The following is a 22,116-nucleotide window of genomic DNA, read 5'->3' as shown; positions in this document are numbered from 1 at the left end:
TGTAGGAAACCACCGCAGGAACCACCACAGGTAGCACCGCATGAACCACCACAGGAACCACTGCAGGAACCACGGCAGGCAGCACCGCAGGAACCACTGCAGGAACCACGGCAGGCAGCACCGCAGGAACCACTGAAGGAACCACTGCAGGAACCACTGCAGGAACCACGGCAGGCAGCACCGCAGGAACCACTGAAGGAACCACTGCAGGAACCACGGCAGGCAGCACCGCAGGAACCACTGAAGGAACCACTGCAGGAACCACTGAAGGAACAACTGCAGGAACCACAGCAGGCAGCACCGCAGGAACCACTGCAGGAACCACGGCAGGCAGCACCGCAGGAACCACTGCAAGAACAACGACAGGCAGCACCGCAGGAACCACTGCAGGAACCACTGCAGGAACCACCACAGGCAGCACCGCAGGAACCACTGCAGGAACCACTGCAGGAACCACGACAGGCAGCACCGCAGGAACCACTGCAGGAACCACTGCAGGAACTACTGCAGGAACCACCACAGGTAGCACCGCAGGAACCACGGCAGGAACCACGGCAGGCAGCACCGCAGGAACCACCGCAGGAACCACCGCAGGCACCACTGCAGGAACCACTCCCAGAGTCCCCACCTCAGCCATAGGGCTGCAGTGCAGGACTCCCTCTCTCCCTACAGACAGGGCGGTGACTGCTACAGTCTCCTGAAGAGCTATTGGGCAGAGTCCCTGGTGTGGTGTGTCCCCATGAGGAAAACACCAAAGACATCTTTGTATTTTATGTCTGTGGAAAACTGATTTGGCCGCGGCACCTTAAAATGCCTCCCTGAGTGCACACCCAACACTGTGAAAGCACTCCTAGTACGCACCCTGAAGGTGCCCCAACACACACGGCCAAACCGGTCATAACCTAAAGTCAGGACGGATAAATAAGAAGGCCCATTAAGACCACTAGAAGAAGCTTAAATCAGTGGTGAAACTGATCTAATGTGTTCCCTCTGGTCCTCATCAGAACTCATGCTGCTGAGTTCTGTAGTCGTCGTAGACTTTAAAGGCTCCTTATGGAAAGACCAGAGAACAGGACTGTAAAGTCCGCCCACTAGAGAGAGGTGGGCGGAGTCTGGCAATGTTTGTAGGACCATAAAAATCCTGTTTTGTGATGTGAGGAACAAAATCCAGTCTGCCTAGAGGAACACGCAGAACGTTTCTCGTTTTGTACCTGTGATAAAATTATCTGTCGTCTTCCTGGTCGATAAGAAAGGCTCAGGTTTGTCCTGGTTGAGCTGAAGGAAACTCTCTGCCATCCATGACTTTATATGTAAAATACAGTTTAGAAGTGGCTGGAAGCCATCAGGAGACGCGGTGATGTAAAGCTGCGTATCATCAGCGTAGATGTGAACATCGACGCCGCGTCTCTTGATGACGCAACACGTTCAGATTAAAGAGAACCGGGCCGAAGACCGGTCCTTGGAGGAGCCTGTGTCCCGACCTAAAGAAACCTGTCCATCCATGAGAAACCAGTAAAACCATTGGAAGACCGTACCCGAGAGGCCCAGCAGACTTCTCAGTGTGTGGAATAAAACCTGGTGATGTACAGCACCAGAAGCGGCACTAAGATCCAGTAGAACCAGGACTGAATGTTTCTGGGAGACCAGTTTAAATGGAGGGTTGTTAACAGTCTGTAAGACCATCTCGGTGCTTCGTCCTGAAACCACACTGGTATCTATCAAAGATACCGTTTTTATCCATAAACTCCTTTAAAAGAGTAAAACCAACTTTTTCTATGAGTTTACATGAAAACAGGAAGTTGGATGCAGGTGTGTGTTTATTCTAAACAGTGCAGTTTAAATGGTTCTTCTTCCGAAGGGGCCTCACCACCACCGTCTTACAGGCAGATGGGGAGACGGCCGTCTGAACACACAAGGTCACCACGTTTAACAAAGAAACCATAAGATGATAGCAGTGATGTGGGAACGGGGTCCATGAGGCAGGTTGGTGGGTTAAACTGGGAGGAACTCCACCAAACATCTTCCCATCAACCAGGACAAAACTCTGCAGTGTTTCTTCAGGGGAAAACCATGCTTCACATCCGCTTGAATCAACATGACGTGGAGATAAAAGGCTGGATCTGATGGCGCTGGTCGTACTGCGGAGGTGGTCTGGGAAATCCCCCCATGCCGCGTGTGATGGTGGAGGACTTGTAGGAATCTGTTGTTTGAAGGGATTTAGTTTTTACCTGCAGGTTGGAAAAGGGAAATGTTTCATTTTGTTTTCCTCGATGTGCTTTCTGCTGTTGGTGATTTCCTCGCCATGGTGGAGGCTCAGGTCTCGTTGTTTTTGTTCTAAGTGGAGCGTCAGTGGCGGATTAAACCAGTCTGCTGGGAAAATGGTCAACAACTGAATGACGTGATGCAGATAAAATCTGAGCTTCAGATAAAAGATTGCAGTTACATATCGTGTGTTTCCATGCCGACATTTTCCTCCAGAAAGCCAAGACTAGAAGGATGTGCAGATGGGAAAAGGCAGAAACAAGCTGGAAGTTTAAACGATAAAAATCAACATTTAATCATCGAATTCCTGATCTGCCGCTGGGAAAATGGAGCTACATGTGATTCGTTAACAGCTGCATCGTAAAGTTCCCTGCAGACACCATGGAACAGACCGTGCAGGTGTAACTCATTGTTTTCCTTTTCCTCGCAGGGCCATGGCCAATTCCACCAAGACAGAAAAGTGAGTAACCGTAACGGCGGCCAACTTGGTGTTTTCACTGCGTGGTGAACTAACGGCTCTCCGTTTCAGAGTCCCGGCAAACAAAGAACAACCTGCAATAAGAGTTGGCTTCTTTCAGCTGGTAAGACCTTCCCTCCTCATCTCCATTCCCGTCCAGTTCCGCTCTTATCCTGGTGCATACTGGTGTTTTTGCCCTCGCCCAGTTCCGCTTCGCCACCTGCAAGGATATGCTGATGATGGTGGTCGGTAGCGTGTGCGCCGTGCTGCACGGCTCGGCCCAGCCGCTCATGCTGCTGGTGTTTGGCCTGCTCACCGATACCTTCATCGAGTACGACATCGAGCTGAACCAGCTGAGTGACGACCGGAAGGAGTGTGTGAACAACACCATCCAGTGGAAGAAGAACTACACCGGAGCTCTGGACCCGACTGGAGCCATGAACCAGTCAGGCTGGAGCCTCATCAACAATGCCACGTTTGAGATGCTCATACCGCTGAGAAACATGTCGTGTGGGTAAGGGGCTGTGAGAAATGCATGAAGGAGGCTTTTCTGACAGCAAATGTAATAAAAGATGTGATTTTAAAAGCTTTCCATGTTTATTTGAGTGCTTGTGGTTTGGTAGGGCATGTATGATTCATTAACTGCATGTGTTCTGATTTCCAGGCTGCTCGACATTGAACATGAAATGACTCTGTTTGCCTTTTACTACGTTGGAATCGGAGCAGCTGTGTTCCTGCTCGGATACTTCCAGGTTGGTCACATGGAGCCTCGCGTCCTCCTCGCTTCTCGTACAGTCACCACACATCACTCCTTTTTCCCAGGATGACTGAAGCAACTTCCATCCAGAAAACCAAACATTCACTCATTTTAAGACTTTTAACCCTTTAGGTGTCGGCGGCGTATGACGGCGTGTGAAACGTACTTACCGTGCGTACGGGAGCAGAACTTGATTATCAGGGAAGATGGCTGTATCACTGTTCCTACGGAACTTGCTGTGCAACATTCGTATAAAACACACATCATACGTCAGAGGAAGAACATCAGCTCAAAGTCCGATAATTTCAGAGTTCAAGACTTAAACGCTTCCAGGCTTCGGATGGAGCCGTCAGCCAGGATGGAGCAGTTAGCCAGGCCTCAGTGGGACGTCAGAGACCTGCAGCAGTAGAAACAGACTAAAATCTGTTTCTACTGCTCTGAACAGTGTTCTCCTCGTGTGTGTGCAGGTTCTCTCGGGGTTCTCCGACTTCCTCCCACCGCCTAAACACGTGATGTTAGCTTATCTTGTTAGCTTACCTTGTTAGCTTAACTTAGAGGTTAAAAAAGCTGCTTTGGACAAAAGTTTTTGGGCCAAACTACTGTAGAATAAAATACCTGCTGGTTACCTTCTAAAGACGAGGGGAGGATGTTCAGGATGTGCACGTGGCAGGCGGGTCGTGCACGTGGCAGGCCAGTTGTGCACGTGGCAGGCGGGTCGTGCACGTGGCAGGCGTGCACGCCTTTATCGGTAAAAATGCAGAAGCGTCGACTGTCGGCTTCATGTTCTTCTGTTTTAACCACGCCCAACTCAGATGTCTGACCAATCAGACGATACTTCTTGGAGCCAGTCCTGCCAGCCGATGAGATCTGCCTTCAGCCATGTCCGCCATTTTGTTCTCGGTTCCTTGAGAAGTAGAAATTAAGTTGTGGCTTCCCATGGAGGTCCAGGCTTTATGACTGTTCTGGTCGTTACAAGTGTGGAATGAATAAACGATGAAAATCGTTGCTCATGTGGAATTTCATTGTAACAAGATGATGTCATTCCTGATAAGATGCATCCTGCTTTATAACTAACAACGACCAAAGTGTATCGTCTGCTTTGCCACGAACAGATCTCGCTGTGGGTGACGTCCGCCGCCAGGCAGATTCAGCTGATCAGGAAAATGTACTTCAGCAAAGTCATGAGGATGGAGATCGGCTGGTTCGACTGCACCTCGGTCGGCGAGCTCAACACGCGCATGTCAGAGTGAGTGTGGAAGCGATGACGTGGTTGGGGCAGGGTGATGGCGTCTGCGTCACACACTTCTATCTGCCTTGCAGTGACATAAACAAGATCAACGACGCCATTGCAGACCAGGTTGCCATATTTGTGCAGCGCTTCACAACCTTCATCTGTGGTTTCTGCATCGGATTTGTGAAAGGATGGAAGCTGACGCTGGTCATCATCGCGGCGAGTCCTCTGATTGGAGTAGGAGCTGGTCTCATGGCCCTGGTGAGATTTAGCTTAGCTTGTGTTGAAGAGTGAAGCAGGAATACACATTCATTCATTTCAGTCTCATAATCTGACAGCTGAGGCGAAAACATCATGTCTGCACGCTGACTGGGATTAAAAGGCTTCTATTTTACTTTTACAATAAAAACTAATTAAATAACAGGTTAAACAAAACTAGCAAAAACTGGTTTGGCATTTCAGGGGTTAACGTAATCCAGATGGAATGACTGACACATCAACATGGCCGCTAACCACAACAATGATGCTTCAGAGGAGAAAAGGTCTGCGTAAGCGCGGATTTGCTGCTAGCACACAGCTAGCTTCTAAAGTTGCTTCATTGGACAGAAAAAACCAACTTTACACACTCCAAACGGCATTAATGATCAAATTATCTCAGAATAATGATCACCATGTAAGCAAAACCCACACAGAGACATCGAAGACAAAGCTAAAAGCTACCACACGGAAACAGCTAGAACAAAGCCAAACGCTGCAACATGGAAACATCTAGGACAAAGCTAAAAGTTACCACACAGAAACATCTAGGACAAAGCCAAACGCTACCACACTGAAACATCTAGGACAAAGCTAAACGCTACCACACGGAAACAGTTAGAAGACGTTAAAAGCTACCACACGGAGACATCTAGGACAAAGCTAAACGCTACCACACGGAAACAGTTAGAAGACGTTAAAAGCTACCACACGGAGACATCTAGAAAAAGCTACAAGCTGCCACAGGGAAACAGCTAGAACAAAGCCAAATGCTACCACATAGAAACATCTAGGACAAAGCTAAAAGTTACCACACAGAGACATCGAGGACAAAGCTACAAGCTACCACACGGAAACAGCTAGGACAAAGCTAAAAGTTACCACACAGAAAGATCTAGGATAAAGCTAAAAGCTACCACACTGAAACATCTAGGACAAAGCTAAACGCTACCACACGGAAACAGTTAGAGGACGTTAAAAGCTACCACACAGAAACATCTAGAAAAAGCTACAAGCTACCACACGGAAACATCTAGGACAAAGCTAAAAGTTACCACACAGAAACATCTAGGACAAAGCCAAACGCTACCACACTGAAACATCTAGGACAAAGCTAAACGCTACCACACGGAAACAGTTAGAAGACGTTAAAAGCTACCACACGGAGACATCTAGGACAAAGCTAAACGCTACCACACGGAAACAGTTAGAAGACGTTAAAAGCTACCACACGGAGACATCTAGAAAAAGCTACAAGCTGCCACAGGGAAACAGCTAGAACAAAGCCAAATGCTACCACATAGAAACATCTAGGACAAAGCTAAAAGTTACCACACAGAGACATCGAAGACAAAGCTACAAGCTACCACACGGAAACAGCATGGACAAAGCTAAAAGTTACCACACAGAAAGATCTAGGATAAAGCTAAAAGCTACCACACTGAAACATCTAGGACAAAGCTAAACGCTACCACACGGAAACAGTTAGAGGACGTTAAAAGCTACCACACAGAGACATCTAGAAAAAGCTACAAGCTACCACACGGAAACATCTAGGACAAAGCTAAAAGCTACTACACAGAAACATCTAGAACAAATCCAAACGCTACCACACGGAAACATCTAGGACAAAGCTAAAAACTACCACACGGAGACATCTAGAACAAAGCTAAAAGCTGCAACACGGAAACATCTAGGACAAAGCTAAAAGCTACCACACGGAAAGATCTAGAACAAAGCCAAACGCTACCACACGGAAACATCTAGGACAAAGCTAAAAACTACCACACAGAGACATCTAGAACAAAGCTAAAAGCTGCCACACGGAAACATCTAGGACAAAGCTAAAAGCTACTACACAGAAACATCTAGGACAAAGCTAAAAGTTACCACACAGAAACATCTAGGACAAAGCTAAAAGCTACTACACAGAAACATCTAGAACAAAGCCAAACGCTACCACACGGAAACATCTAGGACAAAGCTAAAAACTACCACACGGAGACATCTAGAACAAAGCGAAAAGCTGCCACACGGAAACATCTAGGACAAAGCTAAAAGCTACCACACGGAAACATCTAGGACAAAGCTACAAGCTACCACACAATAACATCTAGGACAAAGCTAAAAGCTACCGCACGGAAACAGCTAGGACAAAGCTAAAAGCTACCACATGGAAACATCTAGGACAAAGCTACAAGCTACCACACAGAGACATCTAGAACAAAGCTAAAAGCTACCGCACGGAAACAGTTAGAACACAGCTAAAAGCTACCACACAGAAACATCTAGAACAAAGCTAATAGCTACCACACAGAGACATCTAGAACAAAGCTAAAAGCTACCACACAGAAACATCTAGGACAAAGCTAAAAGCTACCACACAGAGACATCTAGAACAAAGCCAAATGCTACCACACAGAAACATCTAGGACAAAGCTAAAAGCTACCACACAGAAACATCTAGGACAAAGCCAAACGCTACCACACGGAAACAGCTAGAACAAAGCCAAATGCTACCACACAGAAACATCTCAGACAAAGCTCAAAGCTACCACACGGAAACATCTCGGACAAAACTAAAAGCTACCACACAGAAACAGCTAGGACAAAGCTAAAAGCTACCACACAGAGACATCTAGAACAAAGCCAAATGCTACCACACAGAAACATCTAGGACAAAGCCAAATGCTACAACATGGAAACATCTAGAACAAAGCTAAAAGCTACCACACAGAGACATCTAGAACAAAGCTAAAAGCTACCACACAGAAACATCTAGGACAAAGCCAAATGCTACCACACAGAAACATCTAGAACAAAGCCAAACGCTACCACACGGAAACATCTAGGACAAAGCTAAAAACTACCACACAGAGACATCTAGAACAAAGCTAAAAGCTGCCACACGGAAACATCTAGGACAAAGCTAAAAGCTACTACACAGAAACATCTAGGACAAAGCTAAAAGTTACCACACAGAAACATCTAGGACAAAGCTAAAAGCTACTACACAGAAACATCTAGAACAAAGCCAAACGCTACCACACGGAAACATCTAGGACAAAGCTAAAAACTACCACACGGAGACATCTAGAACAAAGCGAAAAGCTGCCACACGGAAACATCTAGGACAAAGCTAAAAGCTACCACACGGAAACATCTAGGACAAAGCTACAAGCTACCACACAATAACATCTAGGACAAAGCTAAAAGCTACCGCACGGAAACAGCTAGGACAAAGCTAAAAGCTACCACATGGAAACATCTAGGACAAAGCTACAAGCTACCACACAGAGACATCTAGAACAAAGCTAAAAGCTACCGCACGGAAACAGTTAGAACACAGCTAAAAGCTACCACACAGAAACATCTAGGACAAAGCTAAAAGCTACCACACAGAAACATCTAGGACAAAGCCAAACGCTACCACACGGAAACAGCTAGAACAAAGCCAAATGCTACCACACAGAAACATCTCAGACAAAGCTCAAAGCTACCACACGGAAACATCTCGGACAAAACTAAAAGCTACCACACAGAAACAGCTAGGACAAAGCTAAAAGCTACCACACATAGACATCTAGAACAAAGCTAAAAGCTACCACACAGAGACATCTAGAACAAAGCCAAATGCTACCACACAGAAACATCTAGGACAAAGCCAAATGCTACAACATGGAAACATCTAGAACAAAGCTAAAAGCTACCACACAGAGACATCTAGAACAAAGCTAAAAGCTACCACACAGAAACATCTAGGACAAAGCCAAATGCTACCACACAGAAACATCTAGGACAAAGCCAAACGCTACCACACAGAAACATCTAGAACAAAGCCAAACGCTACCACATGGAAACATCTAGGACAAAGCTAAAAACAACCACACAGAGACATCTAGAACAAAGCTAAAAGCTGCCACACGGAAACATCTAGGACAAAGCTAAAAGATACTACACAGAAACATCTAGGACAAAGCTAAAAGTTACCACACGGAAACATCTAGAACAAAGCCAAACGCTACCACACGGAAACATCTAGGACAAAGCTAAAAACAACCACACAGAGACATCTAGAACAAAGCGAAAAGCTGCCACACGGAAACATCTAGGACAAAGCTAAAAGCTACCACACGGAAACATCTAGGACAAAGCTACAAGCTACCACACAATAACATCTAGGACAAAGCTAAAAGCTACCGCACGGAAACAGCTGGGACAAAGCTAAAAGCTACCACACGGAAACATCTAGGACAAAGTTACAAGCTACCACACAGAGACATCTAGAACAAAGCTAAAAGCTACCACACGGAAACAGTTAGAACACAGCTAAAAGCTACCACACAGAAACATCTAGGACAAAGCTAAAAGCTACCACACAGAAACATCTAGGACAAAGCTAAAAGCTACCACACAGAAACATCTAGGACGAAGCTAAAAGCTACCACACAGAAACATCTCGGACAAAGCTAAGAGCTACCACACGGAAACAGTTACAAGACCTTAAAAGCTACCACATGGAAACATCTAGAACAAAGCTAAAAGCTACCACACAGAAACATCTAGGACAAAGCTAAAAGCTACCAAACAGAAACATCTAGGACGAAGCTAAAAGCTACTACACAGAAACATCTCGGACAAAGCCAAACGCTACCACACGGAAACAGCTAGAACAAAGCCAAATGCTACCACACAGAAAAATCTTGGACAAAGCCAAACGCTACCACACAGAAACATCTCGGACAAAGCTAAAAGCTACCACACAGAAACATCTCGGACAAAGCTCAAAGCTACCACACGGAAACATCTCGGACAAAACTAAAAGCTACCACACAGAGACATCTAGACCAAAGCTAAAAGCTTCCACACAAAGACATCTAGAACAAAGCTAAAAGCTACCACACAGAGACATCTAGAACAAAGCTAAAAGCTACCACACAGAGACATCTAGAACAAAGCTAAAAGCTACCACACAGAAACATCTAGGACGAAGCTAAAAGCTACCACACAGAAACAGCTAGGACAAAGCTAAAAGTTACCACACAGAAACATCTAGGATAAAGCTAAAAGCTACCACACGGAAACATCTAGGACAAAGCTAAAAGCTACTACACAGAAACATCTAGAACAAAGCCAAACGCTACCACACAGAAACATCTAGGACAAAGCTAAAAGCTACTACACAGAAACATCTAGAACAAAGCCAAATGCTACCACACAGAGACATCTAGAACAAAGCTAAAAGGTACCACACAGAGACATCTAGAACAAAGCTAAAAGCTACCACACAGACATCTAGAACAAAGCTAAAAGCTACCACACAGAAAAATCTAGAACAAAGCTAAAAGCTACCACACGGAAACATCTCGGACAAAACTAAAAGCTACCACACAGAAACAGTTAGGACAAAGCTAAAAGCTACCACACAGAGACATCTAGAACAAAGCTAAAAGCTACCACACAGAGACATCTAGAACAAATCTAAAAGCTACCACACAGAGACATCTAGAACAAAGCTAAAAGCTACCACACAGAGACATCTCGGACAAAGCTAAAAGCTACCACACAGAGACATCTAGAACAAAGCTCAAAGCTACCACACGGAAACAGCTAGGACAAAGCCAAACGCTACCACACAGAAACATCACGGAAAAAACTAAAAGTTACCACATGGAAACATCAAGAACAAAGCTAAAACCTACCACACAGAAACATCTAGGACAAAGCTAAAAGCTACCACACAGAAACATCTAGTACAAAGCTAAAAGCTACCACACAGAAACATCTAGTACAAAGCTAAAAGCTACCACACGGAAACAGCTAGAACAAAGCCAAACGCTGCAACATGGAAACATGTAGGACAAAGCTAAACCCTACCACACGGAAACAGTTAGAAGACGTTAAAAGCTACCACACGGAGACATCTAGGACAAAGCTAAACGCTACCACACGGAAACAGTTAGAAGACGTTAAAAGCTACCACACGGAGACATCTAGAAAAAGCTACAAGCTGCCACAGGGAAACAGCTAGAACAAAGCCAAATGATACCACATAGAAACATCTAGGACAAAGCTAAAAGCTACCACACAGAAACAGCTAGGACAAAGCTAAAAGTTACCACACAGAAAGATCTAGGATAAAGCTAAAAGCTACCACACGGAAACATCTAGGACAAAGCTAAAAGCTACTACACAGAAACATCTAGAACAAAGCCAAACGCTACCACACAGAAACATCTAGGACAAAGCTAAAAGCTACTACACAGAAACATCTAGAACAATGCCAAACGCTACCACACGGAAACATCTAGGACAAAGCTAAAAACTACCACACGGAGACATCAAGAACAAAGCTAAAAGCTGCCACACGGAAACATCTAGGACAAAGCTAAAAGCTACCACACGGAAACATCTAGAACAAAGCCAAACGCTACCACACGGAAACATCTAGGACAAAGCTAAAAACTACCACACGGAGACATCTAGAACAAAGCGAAAAGCTGCCACACGGAAACATCTAGGACAAAGCTACAAGCTACCACACAATAACATCTAGGACAAAGCTAAAAGCTACCGCACGGAAACAGCTAGGACAAAGCTCAAAGCTACCACACGGAAACAGCTAGGACAAAGCCAAACGCTACCACACAGAAACATCACGGAAAAAACTAAAAGTTACCACATGGAAACATCAAGAACAAAGCTAAAAGCTACCACACAGAAACATCTAGGACAAAGCTAAAAGCTACCACACAGAAACATCTAGGACAAAGCTAAAAGCTACCACACGGAAAAAGCTAGAACAAAGCCAAACGCTGCAACATGGAAACATGTAGGACAAAGCTAAACGCTACCACGCGGAAACAGTTAGAAGACGTTAAAAGCTACCACACGGAGACATCTAGGACAAAGCTAAACGCTACCACACGGAAACAGTTAGAAGACGTTAAAAGCTACCACACGGAGACATCTAGAAAAAGCTACAAGCTGCCACAGGGAAACAGCTAGAACAAAGCCAAATGATACCACATAGAAACATCTAGGACAAAGCTAAAAGCTACCACACAGAAACATCTAGGACGAAGCTAAAAGCTACCACACAGAAACATCTAGGACAAAGCTAAAAGTTACCACACAGAAACATCTAGGATAAAGCTAAAAGCTACCACACGGAAACATCTAGGACAAAGCTAAAAGCTACTACACAGAAACATCTAGAACAAAGCCAAACGCTACCACACAGAAACATCTAGGACAAAGCTAAAAGCTACTACACAGAAACATCTAGAACAAAGCCAAATGCTACCACACAGAGACATCTAGAACAAAGCTAAAAGGTACCACACAGAGACATCTAGAACAAAGCTAAAAGCTACCACACAGACATCTAGAACAAAGCTAAAAGCTACCACACAGAAAAATCTAGAACAAAGCTAAAAGCTACCACACAGAGACATCTAGAACAAAGCTAAAAGCTACCACACAGAGACATCTCGGACAAAGCTAAAAGCTACCACACAGAGACATCTAGAACAAAGCTAAAAGCTACCACACAGAGACATCTAGAACAAAGCTAAAAGCTACCACACAGAGACATCTCGGACAAAGCTAAAAGCTACCACACAGAGACATCTAGAACAAAGCTCAAAGCTACCACACGGAAACAGCTAGGACAAAGCCAAACGCTACCACACAGAAACATCACGGAAAAAACTAAAATTTACCACATGGAAACATCAAGAACAAAGCTAAAAGCTACCACACAGAAACATCTAGAACAAAGCTAAAAGCTGCCACACGGAAACATCTAGGACAAAGCTAAAAACAACCACACAGAGACATCTAGAACAAAGCTAAAAGCTGCCACACGGAAACATCTAGGACAAAGCTAAAAGCTACCACACGGAAACATCTAGGACAAAGCTACAAGCTACCACACAATAACATCTAGGACAAAGCTAAAAGCTACCGCACGGAAACAGCTGGGACAAAGCTAAAAGCTACCACACGGAAACATCTAGGACAAAGTTACAAGCTACCACACAGAGACATCTAGAACAAAGCTAAAAGCTACCACACGGAAACAGTTAGAACACAGCTAAAAGCTACCACACAGAAACATCTAGGACAAAGCTAAAAGCTACCACACAGAAACATCTAGGACAAAGCTAAAAGCTACCACACAGAAACATCTAGGACGAAGCTAAAAGCTACCACACAGAAACATCTCGGACAAAGCTAAGAGCTACCACACGGAAACAGTTACAAGACCTTAAAAGCTACCACATGGAAACATCTAGAACAAAGCACAGAAACATCTAGGACAAAGCTAAAAGCTACCAAACAGAAACATCTAGGACGAAGCTAAAAGCTACTACACAGAAACATCTCGGACAAAGCCAAACGCTACCACACGGAAACAGCTAGAACAAAGCCAAATGCTACCACACAGAAAAATCTTGGACAAAGCCAAACGCTACCACACAGAAACATCTCGGACAAAGCTAAAAGCTACCACACAGAAACATCTCGGACAAAGCTCAAAGCTACCACACGGAAACATCTCGGACAAAACTAAAAGCTACCACACAGAGACATCTAGAACAAAGCTAAAAGCTTCCACACAAAGACATCTAGAACAAAGCTAAAAGCTACCACACAGAGACATCTAGAACAAAGCTAAAAGCTACCACACAGAGACATCTAGAACAAAGCTAAAAGCTACCACACAGAGACATCTAGAACAAAGCTAAAAGCTACCACACAGAGACATCTAGAACCAAGCTAAAGGCTACCACACAGAAACATATAGGACAAAGCTAAAGGCTACCACACAGAGACATCTAGAACAAAGCTCAAAGCTACCACACAGAAACATCTAGAACAAAGCCAAATGCTACCACACAGAGACATCTAGAACAAAGCTAAAAGGTACCACACAGAGACATCTAGAACAAAGCTAAAAGCTACCACACAGACATCTAGAACAAAGCTAAAAGCTACCACACAGAAAAATCTAGAACAAAACTAAAAGCTACCACACGGAAACATCTCGGACAAAACTAAATGCTACCACACAGAAACAGTTAGGACAAAGCTAAAAGCTACCACACAGAGACATCTAGGATAAAGCTAAAAGCTACCACACAGACATCTAGAACAAAGCTAAAAGCTACCACACAGAAAAATCTAGAACAAAGCTAAAAGCTACCACACGGAAACATCTCGGACAAAACTAAATGCTACCACACAGAAACAGTTAGGACAAAGCTAAAAGCTACCACACAGAGACATCTAGAACAAAGCTAAAAGCTACCACACAGAGACATCTAGAACAAAGCTAAAAGCTACCACACAGAGACATCTAGAACAAAGCCAAACGCTACCACACGGAAACATCTAGGACAAAGCTAAAAACTACCACACAGAGACATCTAGAACAAAGCTAAAAGCTGCCACACGGAAACATCTAGGACAAAGCTAAAAGCTACTACACAGAAACATCTAGGACAAAGCTAAAAGTTACCACACAGAAACATCTAGGACAAAGCTAAAAGCTACTACACAGAAACATCTAGAACAAAGCCAAACGCTACCACACGGAAACATCTAGGACAAAGCTAAAAACTACCACACGGAGACATCTAGAACAAAGCGAAAAGCTGCCACACGGAAACATCTAGGACAAAGCTAAAAGCTACCACACGGAAACATCTAGGACAAAGCTACAAGCTACCACACAATAACATCTAGGACAAAGCTAAAAGCTACCGCACGGAAACAGCTAGGACAAAGCTAAAAGCTACCACATGGAAACATCTAGGACAAAGCTAAAAGCTACCACACAGAAAAATCTAGAACAAAGCTAAAAGCTACCACACGGAAACATCTAGGACAAAGCTAAAAACTACCACACGGAGACATCTAGAACAAAGCGAAAAGCTGCCACACGGAAACATCTAGGACAAAGCTAAAAGCTACCACACGGAAACATCTAGGACAAAGCTACAAGCTACCACACAATAACATCTAGGACAAAGCTAAAAGCTACCACACAGAAACATCTAGGACAAAGCCAAACGCTACCACACGGAAACAGCTAGAACAAAGCCAAATGCTACCACACAGAAACATCTCAGACAAAGCTCAAAGCTACCACACGGAAACATCTCGGACAAAACTAAAAGCTACCACACAGAAACAGCTAGGACAAAGCTAAAAGCTACCACACATAGACATCTAGAACAAAGCTAAAAGCTACCACACAGAGACATCTAGAACAAAGCCAAATGCTACCACACAGAAACATCTAGGACAAAGCCAAATGCTACAACATGGAAACATCTAGAACAAAGCTAAAAGCTACCACACAGAGACATCTAGAACAAAGCTAAAAGCTACCACACAGAAACATCTAGGACAAAGCCAAATGCTACCACACAGAAACATCTAGGACAAAGCCAAACGCTACCACACAGAAACATCTAGAACAAAGCCAAACGCTACCACATGGAAACATCTAGGACAAAGCTAAAAACAACCACACAGAGACATCTAGAACAAAGCTAAAAGCTGCCACACGGAAACATCTAGGACAAAGCTAAAAGATACTACACAGAAACATCTAGGACAAAGCTAAAAGTTACCACACGGAAACATCTAGAACAAAGCCAAACGCTACCACACGGAAACATCTAGGACAAAGCTAAAAACAACCACACAGAGACATCTAGAACAAAGCGAAAAGCTGCCACACGGAAACATCTAGGACAAAGCTAAAAGCTACCACACGGAAACATCTAGGACAAAGCTACAAGCTACCACACAATAACATCTAGGACAAAGCTAAAAGCTACCGCACGGAAACAGCTGGGACAAAGCTAAAAGCTACCACACGGAAACATCTAGGACAAAGTTACAAGCTACCACACAGAGACATCTAGAACAAAGCTAAAAGCTACCACACGGAAACAGTTAGAACACAGCTAAAAGCTACCACACAGAAACATCTAGGACAAAGCTAAAAGCTACCACACAGAAACATCTAGGACAAAGCTAAAAGCTACCACACAGAAACATCTAGGACGAAGCTAAAAGCTACCACACAGAAACATCTCGGACAAAGCTAAGAGCTACCACACGGAAACAGTTACAAGACCTTAAAAGCTACCACATGGAAACATCTAGAACAAAGCTAAAAGCTACCACACAGAAACATCTAGGACAAAGCTAAAAGCTACCAAACAGAAACATCTAGGACGAAGCTAAAAGCTACTACACAGAAACATCTCGGACAAAGCCAAACGCTACCACACGGAAACAGCTAGAACAAAGCCAAATGCTACCACACAGAAAAATCTTGGACAAAGCCAAACGCTACCACACAGAAACATCTCGGACAAAGCTAAAAGCTACCACACAGAAACATCTCGGACAAAGCTCAAAGCTACCACACGGAAACATCTCGGACAAAACTAAAAGCTACCACACAGAGACATCTAGACCAAAGCTAAAAGCTTCCACACAAAGACATCTAGAACAAAGCTAAAAGCTACCACACAGAGACATCTAGAACAAAGCTAAAAGCTACCACACAGAGACATCTAGAACAAAGCTAAAAGCTACCACACAGAAACATCTAGGACGAAGCTAAAAGCTACCACACAGAGACATCTAGGACAAAGCTAAAAGCTACCACACAGAAACAGCTAGGACAAAGCTAAAAGTTACCACACAGAAACATCTAGGATAAAGCTAAAAGCTACCACACAGAAACATCTAGGATAAAGCTAAAAGCTACCACACGGAAACATCTAGGACAAAGCTAAAAGCTACTACACAGAAACATCTAGAACAAAGCCAAACGCTACCACACAGAAACATCTAGGACAAAGCTAAAAGCTACTACACAGAAACATCTAGAACAAAGCCAAATGCTACCACACAGAGACATCTAGAACAAAGCTAAAAGGTACCACACAGAGACATCTAGAACAAAGCTAAAAGCTACCACACAGACATCTAGAACAAAGCTAAAAGCTACCACACAGAAAAATCTAGAACAAAGCTAAAAGCTACCACACGGAAACATCTCGGACAAAACTAAAAGCTACCACACAGAAACAGTTAGGACAAAGCTAAAAGCTACCACACAGAGACATCTAGAACAAAGCTAAAAGCTACCACACAGAGACATCTAGAACAAATCTAAAAGCTACCACACAGAGACATCTAGAACAAAGCTAAAAGCTACCACACAGAGACATCTCGGACAAAGCTAAAAGCTACCACACAGAGACATCTAGAACAAAGCTCAAAGCTACCACACGGAAACAGCTAGGACAAAGCCAAACGCTACCACACAGAAACATCACGGAAAAAACTAAAAGTTACCACATGGAAACATCAAGAACAAAGCTAAAACCTACCACACAGAAACATCTAGGACAAAGCTAAAAGCTACCACACAGAAACATCTAGTACAAAGCTAAAAGCTACCACACAGAAACATCTAGTACAAAGCTAAAAGCTACCACACGGAAACAGCTAGAACAAAGCCAAACGCTGCAACATGGAAACATGTAGGACAAAGCTAAACCCTACCACACGGAAACAGTTAGAAGACGTTAAAAGCTACCACACGGAGACATCTAGGACAAAGCTAAACGCTACCACACGGAAACAGTTAGAAGACGTTAAAAGCTACCACACGGAGACATCTAGAAAAAGCTACAAGCTGCCACAGGGAAACAGCTAGAACAAAGCCAAATGATACCACATAGAAACATCTAGGACAAAGCTAAAAGCTACCACACAGAAACAGCTAGGACAAAGCTAAAAGTTACCACACAGAAAGATCTAGGATAAAGCTAAAAGCTACCACACGGAAACATCTAGGACAAAGCTAAAAGCTACTACACAGAAACATCTAGAACAAAGCCAAACGCTACCACACAGAAACATCTAGGACAAAGCTAAAAGCTACTACACAGAAACATCTAGAACAATGCCAAACGCTACCACACGGAAACATCTAGGACAAAGCTAAAAACTACCACACGGAGACATCAAGAACAAAGCTAAAAGCTGCCACACGGAAACATCTAGGACAAAGCTAAAAGCTACCACACGGAAACATCTAGAACAAAGCCAAACGCTACCACACGGAAACATCTAGGACAAAGCTAAAAACTACCACACGGAGACATCTAGAACAAAGCGAAAAGCTGCCACACGGAAACATCTAGGACAAAGCTACAAGCTACCACACAATAACATCTAGGACAAAGCTAAAAGCTACCGCACGGAAACAGCTAGGACAAAGCTCAAAGCTACCACACGGAAACAGCTAGGACAAAGCCAAACGCTACCACACAGAAACATCACGGAAAAAACTAAAAGTTACCACATGGAAACATCAAGAACAAAGCTAAAAGCTACCACACAGAAACATCTAGGACAAAGCTAAAAGCTACCACACAGAAACATCTAGGACAAAGCTAAAAGCTACCACACGGAAAAAGCTAGAACAAAGCCAAACGCTGCAACATGGAAACATGTAGGACAAAGCTAAACGCTACCACGCGGAAACAGTTAGAAGACGTTAAAAGCTACCACACGGAGACATCTAGGACAAAGCTAAACGCTACCACACGGAAACAGTTAGAAGACGTTAAAAGCTACCACACGGAGACATCTAGAAAAAGCTACAAGCTGCCACAGGGAAACAGCTAGAACAAAGCCAAATGATACCACATAGAAACATCTAGGACAAAGCTAAAAGCTACCACACAGAAACATCTAGGACGAAGCTAAAAGCTACCACACAGAAACATCTAGGACAAAGCTAAAAGTTACCACACAGAAACATCTAGGATAAAGCTAAAAGCTACCACACGGAAACATCTAGGACAAAGCTAAAAGCTACTACACAGAAACATCTAGAACAAAGCCAAACGCTACCACACAGAAACATCTAGGACAAAGCTAAAAGCTACTACACAGAAACATCTAGAACAAAGCCAAATGCTACCACACAGAGACATCTAGAACAAAGCTAAAAGGTACCACACAGAGACATCTAGAACAAAGCTAAAAGCTACCACACAGACATCTAGAACAAAGCTAAAAGCTACCACACAGAAAAATCTAGAACAAAGCTAAAAGCTACCACACAGAGACATCTAGAACAAAGCTAAAAGCTACCACACAGAGACATCTCGGACAAAGCTAAAAGCTACCACACAGAGACATCTAGAACAAAGCTAAAAGCTACCACACAGAGACATCTAGAACAAAGCTAAAAGCTACCACACAGAGACATCTCGGACAAAGCTAAAAGCTACCACACAGAGACATCTAGAACAAAGCTCAAAGCTACCACACGGAAACAGCTAGGACAAAGCCAAACGCTACCACACAGAAACATCACGGAAAAAACTAAAATTTACCACATGGAAACATCAAGAACAAAGCTAAAAGCTACCACACAGAAACATCTAGAACAAAGCTAAAAGCTGCCACACGGAAACATCTAGGACAAAGCTAAAAACAACCACACAGAGACATCTAGAACAAAGCTAAAAGCTGCCACACGGAAACATCTAGGACAAAGCTAAAAGCTACCACACGGAAACATCTAGGACAAAGCTACAAGCTACCACACAATAACATCTAGGACAAAGCTAAAAGCTACCGCACGGAAACAGCTGGGACAAAGCTAAAAGCTACCACACGGAAACATCTAGGACAAAGTTACAAGCTACCACACAGAGACATCTAGAACAAAGCTAAAAGCTACCACACGGAAACAGTTAGAACACAGCTAAAAGCTACCACACAGAAACATCTAGGACAAAGCTAAAAGCTACCACACAGAAACATCTAGGACAAAGCTAAAAGCTACCACACAGAAACATCTAGGACGAAGCTAAAAGCTACCACACAGAAACATCTCGGACAAAGCTAAGAGCTACCACACGGAAACAGTTACAAGACCTTAAAAGCTACCACATGGAAACATCTAGAACAAAGCACAGAAACATCTAGGACAAAGCTAAAAGCTACCAAACAGAAACATCTAGGACGAAGCTAAAAGCTACTACACAGAAACATCTCGGACAAAGCCAAACGCTACCACACGGAAACAGCTAGAACAAAGCCAAATGCTACCACACAGAAAAATCTTGGACAAAGCCAAACGCTACCACACAGAAACATCTCGGACAAAGCTAAAAGCTACCACACAGAAACATCTCGGACAAAGCTCAAAGCTACCACACGGAAACATCTCGGACAAAACTAAAAGCTACCACACAGAGACATCTAGAACAAAGCTAAAAGCTTCCACACAAAGACATCTAGAACAAAGCTAAAAGCTACCACACAGAGACATCTAGAACAAAGCTAAAAGCTACCACACAGAGACATCTAGAACAAAGCTAAAAGCTACCACACAGAGACATCTAGAACAAAGCTAAAAGCTACCACACAGAGACATCTAGAACCAAGCTAAAGGCTACCACACAGAAACATATAGGACAAAGCTAAAGGCTACCACACAGAGACATCTAGAACAAAGCTCAAAGCTACCACACAGAAACATCTAGAACAAAGCCAAATGCTACCACACAGAGACATCTAGAACAAAGCTAAAAGGTACCACACAGAGACATCTAGAACAAAGCTAAAAGCTACCACACAGACATCTAGAACAAAGCTAAAAGCTACCACACAGAAAAATCTAGAACAAAACTAAAAGCTACCACACGGAAACATCTCGGACAAAACTAAATGCTACCACACAGAAACAGTTAGGACAAAGCTAAAAGCTACCACACAGAGACATCTAGGATAAAGCTAAAAGCTACCACACAGACATCTAGAACAAAGCTAAAAGCTACCACACAGAAAAATCTAGAACAAAGCTAAAAGCTACCACACGGAAACATCTCGGACAAAACTAAATGCTACCACACAGAAACAGTTAGGACAAAGCTAAAAGCTACCACACAGAGACATCTAGAACAAAGCTAAAAGCTACCACACAGAGACATCTAGAACAAAGCTAAAAGCTACCACACAGAGACATCTAGAACAAAGCTAAAAGCTACCACACAGAGACATCTCGGACAAAGCTAAAAGCTACCACACAGAGACATGTAGAACAAAGCTCAAAGCTACCACACGGAAACAGCTAGGACAAAGCCAAACGCTACCACACAGAAACATCACGGAAATAACTAAAAGTTACCACATGGAAACATCAAGAACAAAGCTAAAAGCTACCACACAGAAACATCTAGGACAAAGCTAAAAGCTACCACACAGAAACATCTAGGACAAAGCTAAAAGCTACCACACGGAAACAGCTAGAACAAAGCCAAACGCTGCAACATGGAAACATGTAGGACAAAGCTAAACGCTACCACGCGGAAACAGTTAGAAGACGTTAAAAGCTACCACACAGAAACATCTAGGACAAAGCTAAAAGCTACCACACAGAAACATCTAGGATAAAGCTAAAAGCTACCACACGGAAACATCTAGGACAAAGCTAAAAGCTACTACACAGAAACATCTAGAACAAAGCCAAACGCTACCACACAGAAACATCTAGGACAAAGCTAAAAGCTACTACACAGAAACATCTAGAACAAAGCCAAATGCTACCACACAGAGACATCTAGAACAAAGCTAAAAGCTACCACACAGACATCTAGAACAAAGCTAAAAGCTACCACACAGACATCTAGAACAAAGCTAAAAGCTACCACACAGAAAAATCTAGAACAAAGCTAAAAGCTACCACACAGAGACATCTAGAACAAAGCTAAAAGCTACCACACAGAGACATCTCGGACAAAGCTAAAAGCTACCACACAGAGACATCTAGAACAAAGCTAAAAGCTACCACACAGAGACATCTAGAACAAAGCTAAAAGCTACCACACAGACACATCTCGGACAAAGCTAAAAGCTACCACACAGAGACATCTAGAACAAAGCTCAAAGCTACCACACGGAAACAGCTAGGACAAAGCCAAACGCTACCATACAGAAACATCACGGAAAAAACTAAAATTTACCACATGGAAACATCAAGAACAAAGCTAAAAGCTACCACACAGAAACATCTAGGACAAAGCTAAAAGC

General features: G+C 43.5%; 1 protein-coding gene across 1 annotated transcript in view; it reads left to right on the top strand.

Annotated features, from left to right (window-relative positions):
- The window catches only part of LOC306774177 (bile salt export pump-like), a gene marked incomplete at both ends in the record, with an annotated part of 66,845 nt that overhangs the window by 2,096 nt on the left and 42,633 nt on the right, over positions 1 to 22,116 (top strand). Inside the window, 7 exons of the mRNA XM_079264157.1 lie at positions 55 to 646; positions 2,693 to 2,722; positions 2,792 to 2,843; positions 2,926 to 3,233; positions 3,384 to 3,471; positions 4,589 to 4,722; positions 4,797 to 4,968. Coding sequence (XP_079120283.1) covers positions 55 to 646; positions 2,693 to 2,722; positions 2,792 to 2,843; positions 2,926 to 3,233; positions 3,384 to 3,471; positions 4,589 to 4,722; positions 4,797 to 4,968 — 1,376 coding nt within the window. The remainder of the gene's footprint in view (positions 1 to 54; positions 647 to 2,692; positions 2,723 to 2,791; positions 2,844 to 2,925; positions 3,234 to 3,383; positions 3,472 to 4,588; positions 4,723 to 4,796; positions 4,969 to 22,116) is intronic.

This window comes from Telmatherina bonti (genome assembly GCF_933228915.1).
Source record: "Telmatherina bonti genome assembly, chromosome: 24".
NCBI lineage: Eukaryota > Metazoa > Chordata > Actinopteri > Atheriniformes > Telmatherinidae > Telmatherina > Telmatherina bonti.
Note: the sequence above shows the minus strand (reverse complement) of the source record. Positions and strands in the feature narration are given on the sequence as shown.